General features: G+C 36.8%; 1 protein-coding gene across 3 annotated transcripts in view; it reads left to right on the top strand.

Moving 5' to 3' along the window:
* Positions 1–19,659, top strand: part of SLC35A1 (solute carrier family 35 member A1) — a 49,382-nt gene that overhangs the window by 2,373 nt on the left and 27,350 nt on the right. For all 3 annotated transcript variants that reach the window (XM_081828626.1, XM_031017032.2, XM_006746320.3), the window contains 3 exons: positions 13,586–13,745; positions 13,920–14,072; positions 17,729–17,795. In XM_081828626.1, the coding sequence (XP_081684752.1) occupies positions 13,586–13,745; positions 13,920–14,072; positions 17,729–17,795 (380 nt within the window). The remainder of the gene's footprint in view (positions 1–13,585; positions 13,746–13,919; positions 14,073–17,728; positions 17,796–19,659) is intronic.

The following is a 19,659-nucleotide window of genomic DNA, read 5'->3' on the forward strand; positions in this document are numbered from 1 at the left end:
GAAGAACCCTGCTCCAAACCAGGGGTTGGCAAATTATGACCTGGGGGCCAAACCCTGTTTGCTGCCTCTCTTTGTTGCAGCAGAGACTGTGTGACTCATGAAGCCTAAACTATTTACCATTTAACCCTCACAGAAAAGAAGGACTGACTTCTGTTGTAGAGGCATATATGATAATAATAATGTTTCTTGAGTGTTTTTGTGTGTTAAGTGCTAGGCACTGTGCTAAGTGCTTTTCATATAAATCATCTGATTTAATCTGTATGCATTTTTAGATAAGTACTATACCCCTGCTTTACCTGTACAGCATCTGAGGTGCCTCAGTGTTACACCTTTATAAATACGTGGTGGCACTGGGCTTTGACCTGGTAACATTGTATGAGAATCATTCTAGCTAAGGGTGCAGTGTAAGAGAGGTTTAGGAATAGGGGCTTTGGAGTGACACAGACATAATTTTAAAACTTGATGCAGTGAGATTATGACTTTGTACACATCTTTTAACTTCTCTAAGCTTTACTTTCTTTATTTTTTAATTGCGGAAAATAATATAGGGTTGTGAAAATTAAATAAAATCCGTTGGAAATTGCATTGGGGAAAAATTGATGAGATGCGGACCCTTTTGGGTCATTTGGCAGGTGAGAACTCATACAGGTTTCAAAATGAGAGTTAGTGAGAGTGGGGCACCAGTGAGGAGTGGCGTGTGGGTAAGCTTTTAGGTAGAAACAAAGTTCATACAAACACTTTTAAATTTCATTTAACAAATATTTATTGATTTTTGTGTTATGGTTTTTTAAAAGGTGTTGAATATACAAGTATGAATGAAATAGATAAGGTTTCTCCTTGCTTGGAGCTTAGGCTTAGAGGAAGAGAGAGAAAATAAACCAGTAAATACACGCATGATGACAAATAATCATGTGAAAAAATACTCTAAAAGTGGTTTGGGGAGGGAGAAAAGAACAAAAATAACTTGAGGCCACATGGTGGCAAGCTTTAATATATTTGAGTTTCACACGCTTAGGTGGCTCAGTCAATTAAGCATCTGCCTTCTGCTCAGGTCAGGATCTCTCAGCGGGGAGTTTGCTTCTCCCTCTCAGACTGTCCCTCTCCCCTGCTGGTGCTCGCACGTTCTCAAATAAATAAAATCTTAGAAAAAAATTATCTTTTGGGCTGAGATACTGTGGCAGCTTAACTTGTTAGGTTGCAAGTAGGGTAAAATTTCAGACCTTTCACAGTTTCTTAACAAGATTCCTTTTTATGGAGATTTGGCTTTGCTTAGGGGATTCTTCATTCTGGATAACGTCAGATAAATGAGAGGTCTTGTTGTACCTTTAAAAGGCAGTGTTCCAAAGGCAAAAATCTCTGTTGAAAACTCTACGACAACTTCTACATACCAACCTAAGAGTTTAATAAAATCTTAAGGCTTGGCTTCTTTTACGACAAACGTAGAGATATTGGAAGAAGAGGGATAAGGGAACCCATCTCTTCTTTTTTCCCTCCGAATTCCATGGGGAGAAAAAATTGTGACTCAAGAATGAAATAGGACTGTCAGGCATGACATCAGCCATTTTGAACTGTAAGGTCACATCATGATTCAGTTGTTCGGTGACTGTTGGGAATTTTTAAAAACCAATGTGCAAAAAAAAAGCAGTGAAGCCTTTGGTGTAACTCAGCCATTGAGCTGTGTTCTGCCAACCCACCTGTATAGACTTTGTTTTACTTTGATGCTTTTCCATCCTTGCAAAGCTTGGTGTGTAGTATTTCTTTTTCTTCAGTTATTCCATGTTATGGGTATGGTCAGTTGTAGTTTATTTTGTGGAAACCTTTTTGGAAATTACATAAAAATAAAAGCACAAAAATTTCTAAGAATTCGCCAGACAAGTCAAATAATGGTGCTGAAATAACAACCGTGTGGAAAACCAAAAACTGTACTTGATCGACATCATCATCATCAATAATTAGTTGCTGTGTCTCTCACCAGCATAATGTAAAGGCTTACAAGAGAGGCTCTGTTATGAACCCGTACCTGCAGAGTACACAAGACCAGAGACAACCAAGAAAAGTAAAGAATTATGACATACGTAGTTTTGGTAGTTGGCCTTTGACATTATATGGCTAACAAGAATTTGGGGGTCGAGAAGAATCATTTAAAGCACACAGAGTTTCTAAGTGGAAAAAGCACTGGCAAAAAATTTACAAAACATGAAACTAGATACATTTGAAATTATTGAATTTTAAAGTGAATATAATTGTTATGGAGAATGTGTTGGTACATTTTCATGTGCTTATTCAAAACACATTGGTAGAAAATAAATACCTGTGCTTCATAACAAGAAAATATTTTATTTCTTGGAACAAAGAATTTACTTAGAATGCTCATTTCTTAGAATGGTAAAAAAGTGAAAGATAAAGGAGAATTATTTCAACCTAGGAAGTCACAGATTGATACTTACAAAATGAAATGAAAGGACAATGCAGTTGCTTCTTTAGCAATATGTGATGAGACACTTGATAATGAAACTAAACACGGCTATTTGGGAAAGATACCCAGTGAAAATGTTGAAAGTTGGTTCTAGATCTTGAAGGGACAACTAGCTTATATTAATAAGCTGTTAGTAACTGTTTCCAGTTTGGAATATGGAAAAGATGAATAAAATACATGGCCAGACTCTGGGCTACTAGAAATGAACAGTTAAGAGTTACACAAATGAAAGACCCAGTAACTTTATATTTGTCTTTTTGATTTAATTATGTGAGGTTTGCAAAGAAGTAAAAGATTTTCTAGATACTCTCCATGCTCTCATTTCTTTGTATACCTATTAAAACTGGTAACTTAAAAAAAGTGGGTCAAAGGCAAATAGGATGTTATGTAGTGGGTCAAAAACACAAGTTGGATATTACTGCTTTATTTTACTGTGATGGAGAAACTTAAAATATCAGAAAGTATTTGTGGTAAGAGATTAGATTTTGTTTTCAAAGTAGAAGCAATACTTTATCATTTCAGAGAGGATAACAATTTCAGGACATTGTGGGAGAATGTGAAAGAATTACATTAGAAGTAACTAAAAGTTTATTCCTTAAAAATCTTCTCTTCAGAGAAGAAAAAGAAAAAATTAGATCCTGATGATAAAATAAAATTTCTCCCATACTGTGAAAATAAAGTTAATGTAAAAATTAGATAACATGTTAACCAAATTCTGATTTGGAAATTTTGGAGGACAGGAAAAGGAAAAAAACCCGGAACTATTTAAATGGAAAAAAAATTATTAAAGGAAGTACAGGCTTCTTCACTTCTTCCCACTCTTTACCTTATGATAAAGTGCAATAATTTTATAGAGTTGACATAAATATTGTTTCAGAACTTTAATTTTATCTGAACTATGCAGAGCCTAACCTCATAGACCAGTTTGCTGTTTGTTTATTTAGTATGGTCTCTACAGTAATGCTCTTTGCTCGGTAATATGTTTGGTCTTGGCTGATTGTTAAAGAAGTACATATTTTATACTATGTAGAGATGGGGGCAGAGACTCAGGAAAGTTCTTGAAATTATTTTTTTTTTTTAAAGATTTTATTTATTTGACAGCGAGAGACACAGCCAGAGAGGGAACACAAGCAGGGGGGGAGTGGGAGAGGGAGAAGCAGGCTTCCTGCGGAGCAGGAAGCCCGACGCGGGCCTTGATCCCAGGACCCTGAGATTATGACCTGAGCCGAAGTCAGGCAATTAACGACTGAGCCACCCAGGTGTCCCAGTTCTTGAAATTCTTAATGTCTTGCTCATAATTAAGGTTCACTTACAGAGAAACACATTACTGCCACATCCAAATAATCTGTTTCCCTTCCTCCAAACATTTTAAACATAGTCATGCTTATATTGATGCAATGGGACAGTCAGGGTCATTCATTTATTCATTCATTTACCAAACCCCAGTTATGTGCTCAACACTGTTTCAGATGTGAGAAGTATAGTTGCAAACTACAAAGGCATAGTTCTGTCCCAATGGAGCTGATAGTCTAGTGGAGAACCAGATATTAGGCAAATGAGTACTTTGCAGTGTTAAGAAGGATAAGTAGAGGATGCTGTAAATAAGTGTAATAGAGGGTCTCCATTTGGGTTGGAAGGCTCTCTCTCTGAAAAAGTTACATTTAAACCTAGACCTGAAGACTGAGTAGAAGTTGTGTAGGAAAAGAGCATAGAGAGGCAGAGAGAACAGTGTGTTTGAAGTCCCTGCAGCAGAAAAATTCTTGACTCTTAAGTAACAATAGCAGCAAATCAGTATGTCTGCAGGGTTGTGAGAAGGGAGTGGTGCTAAGATGAAGCAGGAGAGGTCTGCAGGGTCTCAAGAATAAGTCCATGGGCCTGTGAAGAATTTTGGATTTAAGTGCATTTGGAAATAATTGAGTGGTTTAATTCAGGGACTAACCATGGTAATCCATTTTGCTTTAAGAGTCAACATTGATCTTTGAGGAGAATGGATTAGAAGGGTGCCAAGAGTTGGAAGTAAGGAAGCTTATTAGAGGCTAGACATAATGGCCTACTATAACAACACAGGATGAAGAGAAGCTAATGGATCTGAGTTATGTTCTGGAAGTAGAATCTGTAGGACTTGGTGATGGGGTTGGGTACATAGTCGATTCGTATTTTTCACAGTAGTTATGTTCTATGAGGTCACCATGGACACTGAATTAGTGAATATTGATCTAGTGCTCCTAGAGGAAAAACAGTGTTAGGTTCCTGTGAGCCTCTGGTCACAATATTTTCATCAACTGATCAATAGATAACCTTGTTTTATGTGTGTTTCTGTTTAAAGACACCTTATTTAATATATGTTGATTCATTAGCATTGAACTCACAGCCAATAGCACTATAACTCATGCCTAAAGAAATCTTCTCTAACATGTATTTTCTCCTTAAGGCATATTACAGCCGTCTTGGATTTGGACAGTATGCTTGGGGGCCATTTTAAACAGCAGAATCACCACTAGAAAGCCCCAAAATGTGGAAAATGTGGCACTAAATAGACTACATTTGCTTACAGTATAAGAGCTGAAACAAGAAGGCAGAGCATTGTCTTTTTTGACCTCAACTGGGAATGTGTGTATTAGGCAACTCAAATTTTGGGCCTCTCTATGCATGTCTGCCTATGATTGTAAAAGTGCGGAGAGTATTGATTTTGGGGTTGCAAATACACTTTAGCAAATAGGCAGATTCGCACATACAGAACCCACGAGTAATGAGGATCAACTACAGTAGGTGAGGGAAGGGAGGTGTTAGGAATCATATCTATGTTTCTTAATATTAAAAAACTGGGTAAATAAGAGTTATTTTTTTCTGAGACAGGAATAAAAGATTTTAGGGAAGGGGATATCAGTAATTTAATTTTGGGTAGGTACAATATAAAGTTTTTAGTGCCTCTGAGACATCCAAGTGGGCTATGGAGAAAAGGCAGTTGCGTTGATGCGTCTGGAACACAGAAGAGAGGTCTGGGCTGGAGAAATAAATATGGATGTCCTTATTGCATAAAGTATTTAATCTCATGGGATTAGAAGAGATTGTCAGAAGAGAGTAATCTCATAAAAGTATTCTCATTTTCAATGCCCTCTAATGCCATATATCTTAAAGATTCCTATTTTCTGGACAATATAACCAGAAACCACAGAACCTACATAAAGAGGAACATACAATAATAGGTGCAATATGTTTAGACAAACAGAAAGCTTATTTAAAAAAACCAAGAGTCAGTCTGGTCTGAAGCAGTGTCCTACAATTTTGTAAGAGTTAAATTAAGCAGACGAAGGGAAGCATAACTTCAAGTGCCCAAATTAGGTAAGTTAGAATATTTAGGTCCTAAGAATTTAAGCAGAGGCAGTTGTAGCTCTGGGGATGGTTCCTGGTGAGCTTTGGAGATCTCAAGTCTAGTCACTCATCTCTTGTGTCAGAACTTTGAGACTGGGAAGGACCTAATTAATATATTCTCTGTCTAATAAATTTGACCTGACCAAATGGATCAGCAAGGTTCCAGACTCATGTTTTAAATGAATGGGCAGTCTCTCAGGATTTAAGGTGGTGGGGAGTTTCTGTACCTAGAGAATCCTTGGATAGAAGTCATGTTGGCAATCCAGGTCAGATGGCAGAGACCCCATTCTCTTTGGTTCTTTCTCTTCCTTTTTCCCTTTCCTGGGGTAGGAGTAGTGGGGTTGCATTCCCTGAAGCATGGGTATTGTTAGTATGGTAAAAACCTTTGTAGTCTGAAGGGTATGGCTGGCTTGCTGAAACACTGGAAGGCAGCAGCTTAATTTTAATCTCAAATCTTTTCTTTGCCCTATTTTAAATATAGTAAAAAAAAAAATTATAAGTGAAATTCACTTGAAACTTTTCTGTGTGATGTGTTTAGGATATTTAACTTTTAAAAGGAAACATAGACTTGCTTTGGTGAGGAGAGCAATATATATTGGGGCAACAACAACCATGGATTTCATTTATATTTCTTCAGAAAAGAAGTAAAAACACGTCTTTCAGATTGTGGTAAGTGAGCAGAAGGCAGAGAAATGCATACCTTGGTGTGGTCTCCAAGAAAACTGGGCATTAAATGTGGAAAATACTTCTGCTATAATATATAATGTTGTAAGTTAAAACCGCCTTAGGAAAACCAAAGAATAATGCTTTTTTGGCACTATTGTGAAAATGAATTTTTGAAACCTAATGAGCAGATATCTAACTTCTTTAGAAAGCAAGAAACTACACTGTAGAATACAATCTGTTAATCACTGTCAAAATGTGTGCCCCATCACTGGTAATTTAATTTTGATTGGATTAAGATAGTGCCTGCTAGCTTTCTCCATATAAACTTACCAATTTTCTCTTTGTTTTTTGTTTGTTTTAGATTTTATTTATTTTTTTGACAGAGAGAGACATAGCGAGAGCAGGAACACAAGCAGGGGGAGCGGGAGAGGGAGAAGCAGGCCTCCCGCAGAGCAGGGAGCCCGATGTGGGACTCGATCCCAGGACCCTGGGATCATGACCTGAGCCGAAGGCAGACGCTTAACGACTGAGCCACCCAGGCGCCCCCAATTTTCTCTTTGTAATTAATATCTTACGGAGAGATACTTCGTGGCTAAGTAAATACTGTTTCTCCTATCACTTTCACTTACTAAGTTTATTACCCATTGATGTTGCCAAATGGTAACTTCTTAATTCCATCACTCCTTGTACCTTTATTAGGTGGCCTTCTACTCTAAGAAGCTTTCCCTTTCTTTCTCTGTCTCTCTCACATATAGCATAGATTCATGGATACATTGTATGGGCTGGAATCCATTATCATTATTCATTCTGATGCTAAAATTATCCCAGATTAGGGCAGTGGGATCTTCTTCAAGCTTCTTCCCTGTTTCCTTCCTTCCTTCCTTCCTTTCTTCCTTTTTTACATATTTTCATCAATCTTTGAGCAGTTTATTTAGCACAGGAAGATGTTTAAGGCTTATCTTATACTTTACCTGCCCCAACCCTGAAATCATACATTTCTCCAAGAAGCCTTGGTCCTTTTTTTTTTTTCTTTGAGAGTGGTATTTAGAAACCATGATCTAGATACTAGGTGTGCCTGTTGCTTCTGGGGTATCATTTCTTCTTGGCCCTTTCAGCAGAGGCAGGAAATCTGTGTACATGTGTACATATACACCTATCTATTTCTGTACTTCTGTATGTATATGGGTGTATAACATGAGTTATGTATTGTTTGATACCTATGATTCTGATCTAATAACCACAGTTTATTTTAAACTTCCCTTTCCATATTTGCTCCCTTCTCTAATGGTGTTAAGTCTAGCTTCCATTATCCTTAAGATATTTATTTATTTGCTCAGTCTTCGAGTACATAAGTAGATTCAGAGTTTCTAACATAGAGCTGTGAAAAACCTACTAAAATTCAGTATTTGTACGTAGTTCTTTTTGCCTTTAGTTATAGAGCATATAGTAAAAAGACTGTTTCTTAGAATACTTGGGTTAGTTCTCCTTTTCCCCTTTAGAGTAGTTTTGTTATTCATTTAAAAAACTGGCAGGTTTTGTTTGTAATTAATTTTAGGTTTTCCCATCCTTGTTGATTTTACTTACAATTTACGGTAATTTTCAGGATGTGAAATTATACTTATTTCAGTGAGCTAGAGCTGCAAGAAAAGGAGTGCAGGGAAGAATTAATGGATGGCTGCTTTGATAAGATTTAAAGTTTACATGTTCTAATTGGTGAGTTTTAATTACGTGTGCTATGCATGTATACATGGTACACGCTATGCTCCACTTTACTTCCCCCCCCCCACTTAAATGTTTTATCTGACAAATTGTTCCATGTCAGTACTTAGAAATCTGTCTCATTCTTTTTAAGAGCTGTATGGTGTTCTATTATATGGATGTACTATACATACTAGGCTCTGTTGATGGGCATTTGGGTTCTAAACAAAGGCATCTTTTTATATACACTATTGTGCATATGTATGATTACATCAGATCACTTTTAAATTGAAGAGGAAATTACTAAATCCTATTTTTTGGGAGAGGGGACAGATTTGCAGTTTGATGTTGCAAAAGTTCTATATGTGATTAAGTTGATTTTTAAAAATCTTTGAGTTATAAATTACCAATTTCTAAGTTATAATCTGATTGAAACATAAAACAGTTAACATTTAAAATATTTTGGTTTTTCAAACTAGTTACTACAGTAGTTCACAGGAAAATTACTGGTTAGCCTTATGCTTTACTAAATGCTATCATAGCTATTAAAACTGACAGTTTTTATTTAAATCTGTCACTTGTGGGATGCAGAAATGGAAGTGCAAAGCTTTCACATTGTCTTAGAACAAAGTCAACCTTTTATTGTTTGCTATTCACCAGTCTATAAAGACTAAGTAAATCTAGCAGGATGTGTAAATGTACTGTATTTTGGGTGTGTATAGTAATAAAACAAATACATTATATAAGATTGAAGAAAATAATTTACTCCAGAAAAATTATTATTTTAATTATTTTCTAGTATTACTTAGAATAATGTAGCTGTCAAATACTTATAGATTATCCAGTCCTATTCTGTTTCTCTTGCTGGGTTTACATTTTCTTTTTATTGCTAAAACTTGGTTTATATTTTTTCATAACTTATTACTACATGTAACATTAGATCCAAACATTTACTGAACCTTTCAAACTTCCTTTTCTTTGTTTCCTTTCAAACTTTCCTGTTTGTCAGTCACTCTTCCAGAAGACCAGAAATACTGTTCTTTTTTTTTTAAACTTTTATTTTATTTTTTTTTAAAAGATTTTATTTATTTGACAGAGAGACACAGCGAGAGAGGGAACACAAGCAGGGGGAGTGGGAGAGAGAGAAGCAGGCTCCCCGCCGAGCAGGGAGCCCCATGCGGGGCTTGATCCCAGGACGCTGGGATCATGACCTGAGCCTAAGGCAGATGCTTAATGACTGAGCCACCCAGGCGCCCCCAGAAATACTGTTCTTCTAATAAAATCTGTAACACTTGGTTTACATTTTTGACTGCCTCTTTGTACCCATGTTGTAATGGGTTTAGGGTCATAGGAAGGAAGTAAAAGTCATGTACCTTGTATGAGGAGTATTTTTGTCCTCAACCTCATTATTGGTTTTTATATCTAGCCCTCAAAGTCTTTATTGTGAGGTAATCATATGTAACTTTGCAGATGATAAGAAATTTATAAACCAGATTTAACTTTAAGCTCATGAGTAACTTCTGTGTTCCATTTTGCATAGTGCCTTGGTAACTAGCCAAGGAATTTTTGCCTCCTAGTAGTTCTCGTCAGATCAGGAGCTAGAAGAATGAGGCCTACTTTTTGACCAAACATAGGTCAGAAAGAATTGGTTTCAGCCCGTTGATAGGAAATTTTAGGCGGGGAGGCAGCAGTGGAATCTCTGCAATCAATGTGGAGCTTCAGAATTTCTTCAGGTAACAAAAGGTTGCACACAGATTCTATAACAGTGATAAAAATCAAAACAGATTATTCAAATAAGAAATTTAATGGGAGACTATAAAAAATTTGTATGTGCTTTTTAATTATACATGTTCTTTTTCTTATCTAGCAATGTCATTTATAGAACTGAATTTAGTACATTTGGGTTTTTTTTTTTTTTAGATTTTATTTATTCGAGAGAGATTGGGAGAGCACAAGCAGGGGGAGCTGCAGAGAGAGAGAGGGAGAAGCAGGCCTCCCGCTGAGCAGGGAGCTTGATCTCAGGACCCTGGGATCATGACCTGAGTGGAAGGCAGTCGCTTAACCCACTGAGCCACCCAGGCGCCCCAGTACATTTGCTTTTAACAGAAGGTACTTAGTAAAGGATTTGATTTCTGAGAAAACAACAGAGCAGGAAAATGGAAGAAAAAATCACCTTTGGTTTTTATGTGTTCCTTTTTATAGTATACTCAAGGCTGCAGTATATTTAGAATGGATTATTTTTAATAGTAGAACAGTAGATAACTACTAGTGTTTTCTTGCAGATATTGTAATTTTTTTAAACCTTAGCAAGTAAAGCTAAATACAAGCTTTTTAGTACATGTGTTAAATTAAGCAGGATTTAATTTGATTAATACTGAAATCATTTACTTCCTTTAAAACTTTCTGTGTGCTAAGATTCCCACATATTCTTTCTTTTTTAGGATTTTATTTATTTATTAGAGAGACAGAGCAGGAGGGGAGGAGCAGAGGGAGAGGGAGAAGCAGACTCTCCGCTGAGCAGGGAGCCCGATGTGATACGGGGCTCAATCCCAGGACCCTGGGATCATGACCTGAGCCGAAGGCAGACGCTTACCCGACTGAGCCACCCAGGCGCCCCTTTATTCTACTTTGATATTTTTCTATTTTGAGCTTTTGTTTTATAAGTTATTTTAGCATTTTCTATTTTTTGTAACTTCAAAATATCTTATTATAATTATATAATATTGCTATAATTATAAGCACTATAGTGAAACTTGAACTCTCCAGTAGTTAACATTCTGATATAGCTTGGCTTCTCTAATATCTGCATCAGAAGCCTTCCTGGCAGTGAATAAGTAGCTCCTAAGCATCCAACACAAAGGATATAGCCAGGAGAGCCAAAGACCTGAAGGTCAATCCTGATACTCTGTATTTACTGGTTTGTCGCAATGAAAGAAAGGAGTACTCAGATTGGCCAGTGATGCCTCATAGGCTCTTCTTTTTATGTGAAAGCTGAAAGTGCAATAGAAGAGATAAGGAGAAAAGTGTCGGGGCACCATAGCAATTTTGATTATTGGTGTAGGCATGGTGGTTATTAGGAATAGTAATGAGATACTTACCTAGTCCATATTCCAGTAGGGCAAAGAGTCAGTGATAGAGAGACCACCTCTTTTCTGGATAGACAATAATTCACTTGATATCATTGAAGGCTTAGTGTATCTCTAAGGGGTGGAGGTAAAATGGCATTGCCCAGAGCAAGGGATTAGGGAAGGGATAATAGCCATCCTATTAGAGCTTGGGGAATCCAGTGTAGATCAGTGGACATGGCAGTGGAATGTGGGAAATGGGTACAAACAGGTATCTCTTAGGAGTTCTTTAGGGAACCACTCTGCAGATAATAGCAATATATGTCAGTATTTTAGAAGGCATTAAAAGTAACAGTACAGTGAAAGCAGTGTCCTGTATTTCATAGTCTGTAAGACATACCTCTGCTGTCTTGTGTTTCCTAGTGGGAAATAGGACATTAAAGAAAATGTTCAGGTATGTTTTCTAATACATCATCCTGTTAAGATAGCTCTTTTGAGTTGTACTCCTGTGGTTCTTCCGTCTTATTTTGTTTCTCTTTAATTTTGTTCTTCAATTCTATAATTGAGAGAAAACATTCTCTGAAAAAATGCAGTTTAAGGTGTTGAGGAAGTATATAGGACATCTTAGATTTGCATTAAACATTTTAAAAAGACTGTCAAATGTTTAAAGGGCCAATCTTCAGATACCTGAGAAACTCTACTACCTAGAATTTCTCAGTAGTGATCTTTTGGTATCCTTTCCTTCTTCTTTTTTTTAAGATTTATTTATTTATTTATTTATTTGAGAGAGAGAGAGAGCATGAGAGGGGGGAGGGTCAGAGGGAGAAGCAGACTCCCTGCCGAGCAGGGAGCCCAATGTGGGACTCGATCCAGGGACTCCAGGATCATGACCTGAGCCGAAGGCAGTCGCTTAACCAACTGAGCCACCCAGGCGCCCCTCCTTTCCTTCTTCTGGATAGAGTTTGTAGTCTCCTACCAGGTTGTGTGCATTCCTTTTCAGCATATAGATTTACCACTGTGGTGTAGAGCATGTTGAATTTGGCAAGAGGAAGACCTATAACTAAGAAGGATGTCTTTTGTTTCTATGACCTAGGCCAAATTTCCTGTCATACTTAAGCATTTTCTTGGGGGCTGGAGTGTTCTACAGTGGATAGGCATAGGTAATGAGTTTGACATTGTGGACTTTTTGCTCCCCTTCAGAACACGTATAATTATTTTTGCAGTATTTAAATATGACAAAATTCAGTTAACGACTGTTGATTATGTTAATCAAACATAGTAGAGGCTCACTGTGACTGTCATTAACTTTGAGTGGAAACAGATATATCTCCTTGCAGAAATATTACGGTCCTGTCTCTTAAGGATATTGTGAATTGCAGTTAGGACCTTTTTGATAAAGACCCTTTTTTGCTGTTGATGCTTATTATAAAACTTTTTTTTTATTTTCAGGAAATTTTCAAGAGGGGAAATAAACCAGATTAGCTAGTTCCTCCTGAGGAAAAAATAATAGTTAAGAGCATGTATAATCAATATGCATCCATGTACATTACAAATATAGTTTACTTTTGTTGGTATTAGTAAATTATTTCCTGCAAATTTATAGATATGTACTTCAGCTTTATGAGAATATGCTTCGATTTATTATCTATTTCATAAGCACAGAACTAATTTACAAAGAATACTGACCTGAATTGCTCAATCCCTATCTCAAGTAACTTCCATAACTATGAAACCCTTTCTCTTGTTTATAATTTAAATCTATTGTAATTAAAAAAAAAAAATACCTTTAAAAATAGATATGCAACCTAATTAAAATAATGAGGGTGAACTGGATATAATGGCAGTTAAAGTGGGATGGATTACATTTTTATAGGTAATATCAGCAATTCTGGTTTCCTGTTATATCATTATTTAATATGCTTAAAAACTCCTGGAGCTTTGACCAGAGGTTGATGATGGTAAACCTAATTGTCATATTTTCCCAAATCGAACTTGTAATTGTTTTCCTTTTATACAGTTGTTGGTATGTTTCTTTTAATCTAAAATTAGTTGAAAATTATAAAAAAATACATTTGCTAGATTACAGCAATGGACCTAATAACATAATACGACTATTCTGTGCGTGAAGGAATCTTATCAAAAGGACACTGCTGGGGTGCCTGGCTGGCTCAGTTGGTAGAGCATGCAACTCGATCTCAGGGTCGTGAGTTTGAGCCCCATGTTGGGGATAGAGATTATTTAAAAATAAAATCTTAAAAAAAAAAAAAGATGCTCTTTAATTTTCTTTCTCACCCTTTTGTTTCCAAAGAGAAACTGGTAGTCCTGGTAGATTCAAGGCATCTTTAAGAGAAAATGTCTTGGGGAGCCCCAAGGAACTGATGAAGTTAAGTGTGCCATCATTAGTGTATGCTGTTCAGAACAATATGGCTTTCCTAGCTCTTAGCAATCTGGATGCAGCAGTATACCAGGTAAGTGGAGGTAAATGACAATGAGAAGTGTAGAATCTTAAAAAAACAAAGTTTTTACAGTGAAAAGATTTTTATTAACCCTTTATCACATATTTTTTCTCCATAATTCTGTTAATATCAAATATTTGTGTCAGAGACTGTTATGAGTTCATTAATTCATTGTTTTGTTTCTAGGTGACTTATCAATTAAAGATTCCCTGCACTGCTTTATGTACTGTTTTAATGTTAAACCGGACACTCAGCAAATTACAGTGGATTTCAGTTTTTATGCTGTGTGGTGGAGTCATACTTGTACAGTGGGAACCAGCCCAGGCTACAAAAGTCGTGGTAAGAAACAAAATGCTCACCATAACTAAAATAGAAGACTTCTTTAAGTCTTATAATGCTTTAGATTAGTCACATTGATGAATGTAGCACGATTACATTTCTTTGACTGAAAATAATCTTTGCCCTACAGATAGGCTTTTTTTTTTTTTCTCCTTTAGGATAATTAAAGATAATATAACTGATTGGTCTCCCCCTCCCCCTTTAGTTTTCTGGAGGGGAATATGCATAAAATATTTTAGAGATGGAAGGTACCTTAATGTAATCAACCCTCTTTGTTTTATGGAGGATGAAACTGAAGTCTAAAGAAGTGAAGTAACTTGTCTAAAGTTGCACAGCTAACCTGTGCCTAAAATTGTGCCAGTTTCCACAGTTTGTATGTTCAGAACTCACGGGCCTTTTAGACATCTTCTAAAGAACGCTGAACAAGGTTTTCTCCATCTAATTTTCATCTTTTCCCTCAACTCACAGTTTTTTAAAAATCTTTGTACATACTCCCACGGTCAGTGATAGGGATTACGGGGTAGTAGTGTTTTTACTGATAATCAATAGTTAAAATAGGGCCAAAAGTGGCTTCCTAATTTTCAGTTTGAGTTAATTGTTAAAGTACATACCTGATCTCTTTTTAAAGTGTAACATACTTTATAGATTATTTTCCCAGAGAGGATTAGGAAGTGGAACTCTAGTGAATGACCTTCTGGAGTTTCCCTCGACAACCAAATAACTTTTTACCTTTTCGCAAATAAAAGACCACGGTTCTCCTATAAGTATAAGGTGGTTGGGGATGTACAGAGAGCTTGTGCAAGTAGGAAGTCAGTTATTTTTTAGGTAGTTTCTAGCCTAAGAGTAGGTGGAGGTTTTTTTTTTCACCCCCCGAACATGAGGTTTAGATGAAGATTTATTGTCTTCACATGATATTTAAACATGCTTATATTCTTGGTGGCATTGCGAGACAGTGACCAAATATTCACTGCACATTTAATTTAGTTGTAGACCCTCGGAGAAAGAATTTATTGGGAAGTAAGGCAAACAGAAGTTAAATATGAACTTTAAGAAACACTTCGCACCGTTAGAAAAGATGTTAGATCCACCTCATATAGGTAATGTGTGTGAAAAGCTCAGTAAGCTAAAGCAGAGTATAGGGCAGCTTTCCTACTTCTGGGCCACTATAGAAAGTTCTTTCATATTTTAAGCAAAGTGCAGCTTCTTGTAACTGCCTCCCATTGTTTTTTGTTCTTGTCAGGACGAGAATAACTCAAATCCCTACTAACTCCGTATGATGATCCTTTGAATGTTTGAGGACAGTGTCACACCACCACCATCCAAGTCTTTTTTTTCCCTCCCCATTGAGACAGCCTTCTTTCTTTCTTTTCCTTCCTTCCTTCCTCCCTCCCTCCCTTTCCTTCCTTCCCTTCCCCCTCCCCCTTTCCTTCCTTCCTTCCTTCCTTCCTTTCTAGATTTTATTTATTTGAGAGAGAGAGAGAGCACGAGCAGAGGCAGAGGGAGACACAGACTCCCCACTGAGCAGGGAGTCCGACGCTCAACCGACTGAGCCACCCAGGTGCCCCTGTTTCTTTCTATAATATAGTTTCTAAAGATTTCTTCATCCTTGGCTTGCCCCAATACTTCCTTGTATTTCTCTTCTAGGTGCATTCATTGATTCTTGTTCCTCAGGAGTCTTAAAACTTCCCACTATCTCTAGATGTTGACTGAGCAGTGTGAGGTATAATTTGTGAATTACCTCCTTTGTTCTGAATACTAGAGACTTGTTAAAGTAGCCTGTACGTTTTGGTGGGGAGGATAGCCATTCTATAACTGATTATATACAAAGTTGTTTCACACACATATAGTTTATTGCTAATGTGTTATGTGCAGTGGGCTTCTTCTAAACCAAGATGCAGGATGTTTTTTATTTATTAAGTGTATCTTGTTAGCTTTGGTTCATTGTTCAGGCCTTTGAGGTCTTTCCAGACCTTATTATTCATTATTTGGCTTTTGGGTGTTATGTGTTTTACAGATTCGACAAATATGTCTTTGGGTCTTCACTGAAAATTTAGACAGGACAGGACGAGAGTGCTGTGGCTATACTTCTAGATCTCTCTTTAGCTGGACTTTTTCCCCTCTTGCTTAATAAACCTTCTCTCTCATAGTTTTTATGGATCTGCCAGGAATTTGAGGGTGCCTTAGTTAGGCTATTCTGGCTTGAGGTCTCTTAAAGGTTGCAATCAAGATATTGGCTAGGGCTGCAGTCAATTAAGACCTGAGTGAGCTTGGTGGATTTTCTAAGGGAGCTCATTCATACACCTGGTAAGCTGGTATTGGTTGTTGGTCTAGCTTGATTTTATTAGCACTTTGCTGTATGAGAATTTACTCAGCAATGAATAGAATTGTACTGCTATTCTCACTACATTAGTCTTGTTCACAAAAATGCAAACCTATCAGATTTCTTGCAAAACACTGTCTTTATGGAATCCCCTCATCACTTATGCTAACCAGGAATCCCTTCATAAGGAAATTTGGTATGTCTCATTCTTAGGGAAGCCATATTGTGTTCCAGTGATGACCATTAAACCTTTTTTTTTTTTTTTAGAGAGTGCAGGCGTGCAGTGGGGGGTGCAGAGGGTAAGAATCTTAAGCAGGCTCCATGCTGGGCATGGAGCTGCGATCTTACCACCCTGGGGGCTCCATCTCACCACCCTGAGATCATGATCTGAGCCGAAATCAAGAGTCGGACGCTTAACTGACTGAGCCACCCAGGCACCCCCATTAAACTTTTTAAGTTAAGTCATCTGTTCTAGCATTTTGCTAGGAATCAATAGTAGCAATAACAGCTGCAATCACTTATACCAAGCTTTCTCATTTAACATAAAGCAGTACTCTCCTTTATTTTGAATAAGGTATGTTCTTGTCATAATATACTCATGTGTCTCAACTCTTTAGTTTCAGTGTTACTATTGAGATAGTATTTATCTCTGAGGAAAGACTGAGGAAAGCTCCTTGAGGATTAGTTTAGGGAAGAAAGAGGAAATAAAGTTGAAACACTAGGTTAGGGCACATATACATGCATCTTTTAGCACAGAATTATGATTATATACACCTGTCAATCTGTCCTACCCACGAACTACTGAAGAACCAGAGCTGTTTATCATCTTCATTTTTATTCATTTAGTATATAAGAAGTGTATCTAGTACACAGCAAGTAAGGTATTATTATTTGATAAAAATTCAGTAAAGCAGGAAAGCTTAAAAGTCATTACTTCATCCTGCAGGTGTTAGGGAATAAATGAGTTAAACTGTTCCCATTTCCATGGTTGATGCTATCAGGTCCCTGAGTTTGGGTGGTGGCAGAAGTTAAAATTAAGAGGCAGGCTGACTATGCAAAATGCTGTGCTAGGGGGCCCATTGTTGTTAGGAAATAGGCACACGTTCTGGTCAGCATTCACCATGGCTGCAGTTTGAGGGACACATCTTGTAACCTAAGTGCTTTGGTTAATCTCTGGGACGGCTTTTCGTTTCTATCTTATTCTATAGGATAGCTGTGTCTGATGTGGCACAGCCTTTTAAGAAAACCAGAACAGACTTTTGTAGTCATTTGTTTGCTCTCTTGGATGAATTCTATTTGTTAGTCACTAATAACTTTCAAAACATTACTGTTGCAGGTGGAACAGAATCCCTTGTTAGGGTTTGGCGCCGTAGCTATTGCTGTATTGTGCTCAGGATTTGCAGGTAAATCATAAATGAATCATTTTATTCTGTTAAACTTTTTAAAAAATACTAAACTCTAAATAGGGATCTAGTTTATCTTATTTCATCATAACAGTTTTATTCCCAGTGAGACTTATTCTCCTACTTAAGAGTATCGTGCCAGCTGGTTCTCCGTAACCGTACGGACGGCTGTATTTCAGTTCAGATCTCAGGCCTTACTTATACTTGCAGCCACATGAGAACATGTGTCCGTCATGCTTACCATCCGCAGTCCAGCTAAGAGCCCAAAAGTAAATGAACAGAGAGCTCTGAAAATGGAGGAAGTTAGCAGTTAGAAAGCCTAAGTACCTCTTTCCATTTTCCTGGAAATGGCACTTTCTTCAGGCAAGTTTCTGCTGCTTTAGGGTGTAAGTTACCAGCTCAGTATCTGTTTTTCCCTGTTAACCTCAAGTTCTTCCTCTGTTTTAACAGATTAGGAATTACGGAGTAGGGAGAAAAGGGGTGGTGGGGTGGAGAGCGCCTCAGAAAAGTTAACACATAGAAGTAACAGCCAAAAAAGGGAGGGAAGAGAACCGAAGTCACTAACATCAAATAAACATGGACGTCTAGAGTCCTATGTGTAGGGATAAGAAATCCTCCACTTAATCGAGACAAGGTATGAATGTTAAGGGCAACGTGTTTTAGAAATAGTTCCAACAGAGAAGAACCTTAAAAGTTCTTTTTAATAAAGAGTATATTAGTTATAGCGTGTTTTTATTATTTATCTTTATTTGTGCTATTTCAAGAGTTAGGATTCTTCTGACTAGGAAAGTAGGCTGGAGATGGAAGTGAAGTATTCCTTGTAAAAAAGATGTTTGATAAGGGGAAAAAATCTAAATTTAGGAATATACTTAATGATAGCATCATGCTAAATTTTTATTCTAGGAACCTGCAAATTAGAAAACAAAAACTGAGTTACCCAAAAAATAATATGCTACTAGACTTTTAGCACCATTTTGAATAATTAAATGTGTCCAACATTCTATTTAGTTCAACCTCTCAATACACAATTTAAGAAACAGTGGGTGGTTTAATATCCCTTTATGCTTGGAGTAATTGAGCACCTAATAGTTAAGTAGTTTTCCCAGACAGAATATTAAAAAATGGGAATAGGAATAGCCATATGTTTGTTCCCATTCTCTGGCTTTTTCTAACACACATTCACCAAAAACAGTCTTGTTTTTCATTAGAATTTTTAGTTGATTAGTATTTGAATGGCAGTTTCTAAGTCTGTATAAATTCTAGTTAAAATGAAAATCTTTGGTGTCCTTGTATAGATGTATTCATTTTAAGTATAAAACTTCAGCAGTGGTATGTGATTTTGGATATATATGGTGAGGAGTCATTTGCTCTATCTGAAAAAAAAAAAAAAACTGTGGACCCCAAGAAAATGAATGTATACACAAAATGTATTACTTAGTGAGAGAGTTTATGGTCCTTCTGACATCATGTATGAACTTGGCTTGTGGAACCCTACTTTAAAGAAAAATGGCTTCACTCAGCAGGTTCTATTTAAATTTTATTTTGATTGTGTTACTCTGAAAAAATCTCAAGTGGTGATTATATAGGTTATTTTGCAGAGCTGGGAGTTTTCATTACTACGCAGATATTACAGGGATATGATTAAGAAAATTGACTCTAATAGTATAGTTTTCCAGCTGACCAAAGCAAGTCTATTATTGGCATTAACAGAGAGCTTCTGTGATCTAGCTTACTGCTATAATAAAGGCAGAAACTGTTCTTTTTTTTTTTTTTTTTTTTTTAAAGATTTTATTTATTTATTTGAGAGAGAGAGAATGAGAGAGAGAGAACACCTGAGAGGGGATAGGGTCAGAGGACGAAGCAG

The sequence above is a fragment of the Leptonychotes weddellii genome, chromosome 8, assembly GCF_054177405.1.
Source record: "Leptonychotes weddellii isolate Sample4059 chromosome 8, ASM5417740v2, whole genome shotgun sequence".
NCBI lineage: Eukaryota > Metazoa > Chordata > Mammalia > Carnivora > Phocidae > Leptonychotes > Leptonychotes weddellii.